The 1590-nt window shown below is 61.3% G+C and overlaps 1 protein-coding gene across 1 annotated transcript in view; it reads right to left on the bottom strand.

The window, feature by feature from the left end:
- ERMP1 (endoplasmic reticulum metallopeptidase 1) overlaps positions 1-276 on the bottom strand; it is a 31350-nt gene extending 31074 nt beyond the window's left edge. Inside the window, exon 1 of the mRNA XM_019554746.1 lies at positions 163-276. Coding sequence (XP_019410291.1) covers positions 163-276 — 114 coding nt within the window. The remainder of the gene's footprint in view (positions 1-162) is intronic.
- Between the last annotated feature and the right edge of the window lie 1314 nt (positions 277-1590).

Raw genomic sequence — 1590 nt, 5'->3', positions numbered from 1 at the left:
GAAAGCAGCCGTGACCTGTTTTCCTGCGGCTCCGCAGCTGAGCCAGGCCCGCGGCACCTCGGCCCGGCTCGGCTCGGCTCCGCTACGGCAGCGGCGAAAGGTCAAAACAGCGCGGCTGGGAGAAGGGCGGCCTCGCGCGCAGCTCGGGGCGGGTGAATACACCTCCGCCAGCGGCTCAATGACAGCTGCGGGTGGAGAGGCCCCTCCCCACGGGTGTTCCCGGGATTGTGGCGTGCGGCGGCCGCCGGCCAATGAGCGCCTCCGGTGCTCTGACATTGAGCCGGGACAACCCCCTGAAGCTCACCAATGGGTCTCGGAAGCAGCCGCGTGCTCTGCCACTGAGCCAATGGCGTGGCGCTAGGAAACCCCTCCGCCCCCGAAGCCCACCAATGGGAACTCATGGTGGAGTCGGTGGCCCCTTGCCCCGCTGTCTGTGGAGGGGGCTTGGTGGGGTCCTGGGGGGGGTGGGACCTGGAGGTCTCCTTGCCTTTCCCTCCTGGGCACAGCTTAGGGCCCTGGAGGAGCAGGTAAGTGAGCTCCAGGCTGCGGTGAGCAGGCTGAGGGGGATCAGGGATGCAGAGGATGAAATTGATGCCTGTTTCTATTCTCTGCAGGCCCGGTCGCCCACTGTACAGCCCCCACAGGAGATGCAGCCAACTCAGGAGTGGAAGAGGGTGTCCAAATCCAGAGCTGCTAGGCCTAGAGCGGTGGAAGCTCCCCAGGTTCAGCTGGGGAACAGGTTTGACGCCCTGGCAGCTGTGACGGAGGAGGACAGTGGAATGGCCTCTGGCAGGGACGATGCCACTCCCCACGCAACAGGGAATGGGCAGAGAGAGAACACCAGGAGGAAGAAACGCCGGGTCCTGGTCATCGGAGACTCCATCCTATGAGGACTGGAAGGTCCCATCTGCCGGCCCGACCCCTGGACACAACAGGTCTGCTTCATGCCTGGGGCTCGGGTCAGGGACATCATGGAAAGGATCCCGGCCTACATCTGACCTGCAGACCAGTACCCCATGGTTGTCGTTCATGTGGGTACAAATGACATGGCCAGGGGCAACCCTGACCGCATTATGAAGGATTTCAAGGCTCTGGGGGACAAGCTGAAGGAGACGGGGGCGCAGGTGGTATTTTCCTCTCTTCTTCCGGTGAGTAGGTGGGGACGGTGACACGAGGCCTGCATTGGCATGGTCAACCGACGCTTACGCAGGTGGTGCTGCCAGGCAGACTTTGGGTTCCTTGATAACGACCCGTGCTTTCGGGTGGGGGACTTGCTGGGTGGGATGGGCTTCATCTCTCTCCTAAAGGCAAGCGTGTTTTCTCTTCCAGGTTGGCTGATCTTGTACGGCGAGCTTTAAACTAGCCTCGCCGGGGGAGGGGGCCGCAGGAAGACGAGGAGACGCCATCCGAGCAAGACAAGTGACAAAAGCAAGGAGTGCTAAGGTAAGAAACGGGGGTCCAGACAGTCTCCCTAAACGGGGGGTGGCACACACAGTCTTGCAAGGCCTTAAATGCCTATATACCAATGCTCGCAGTATGGGGAATAAACAGGAGGAACTCGCCCTCAGAATAGCTAGTTCAAATCCAGAT

The sequence above is a fragment of the Crocodylus porosus genome, unplaced genomic scaffold (genome assembly GCF_001723895.1).
Source record: "Crocodylus porosus isolate Cpor-Errol unplaced genomic scaffold, CroPor_comp1, whole genome shotgun sequence".
In the NCBI taxonomy this organism is placed as follows: domain Eukaryota; kingdom Metazoa; phylum Chordata; order Crocodylia; family Crocodylidae; genus Crocodylus; species Crocodylus porosus.
This window is presented reverse-complemented; position numbering and strand designations above follow the sequence as displayed.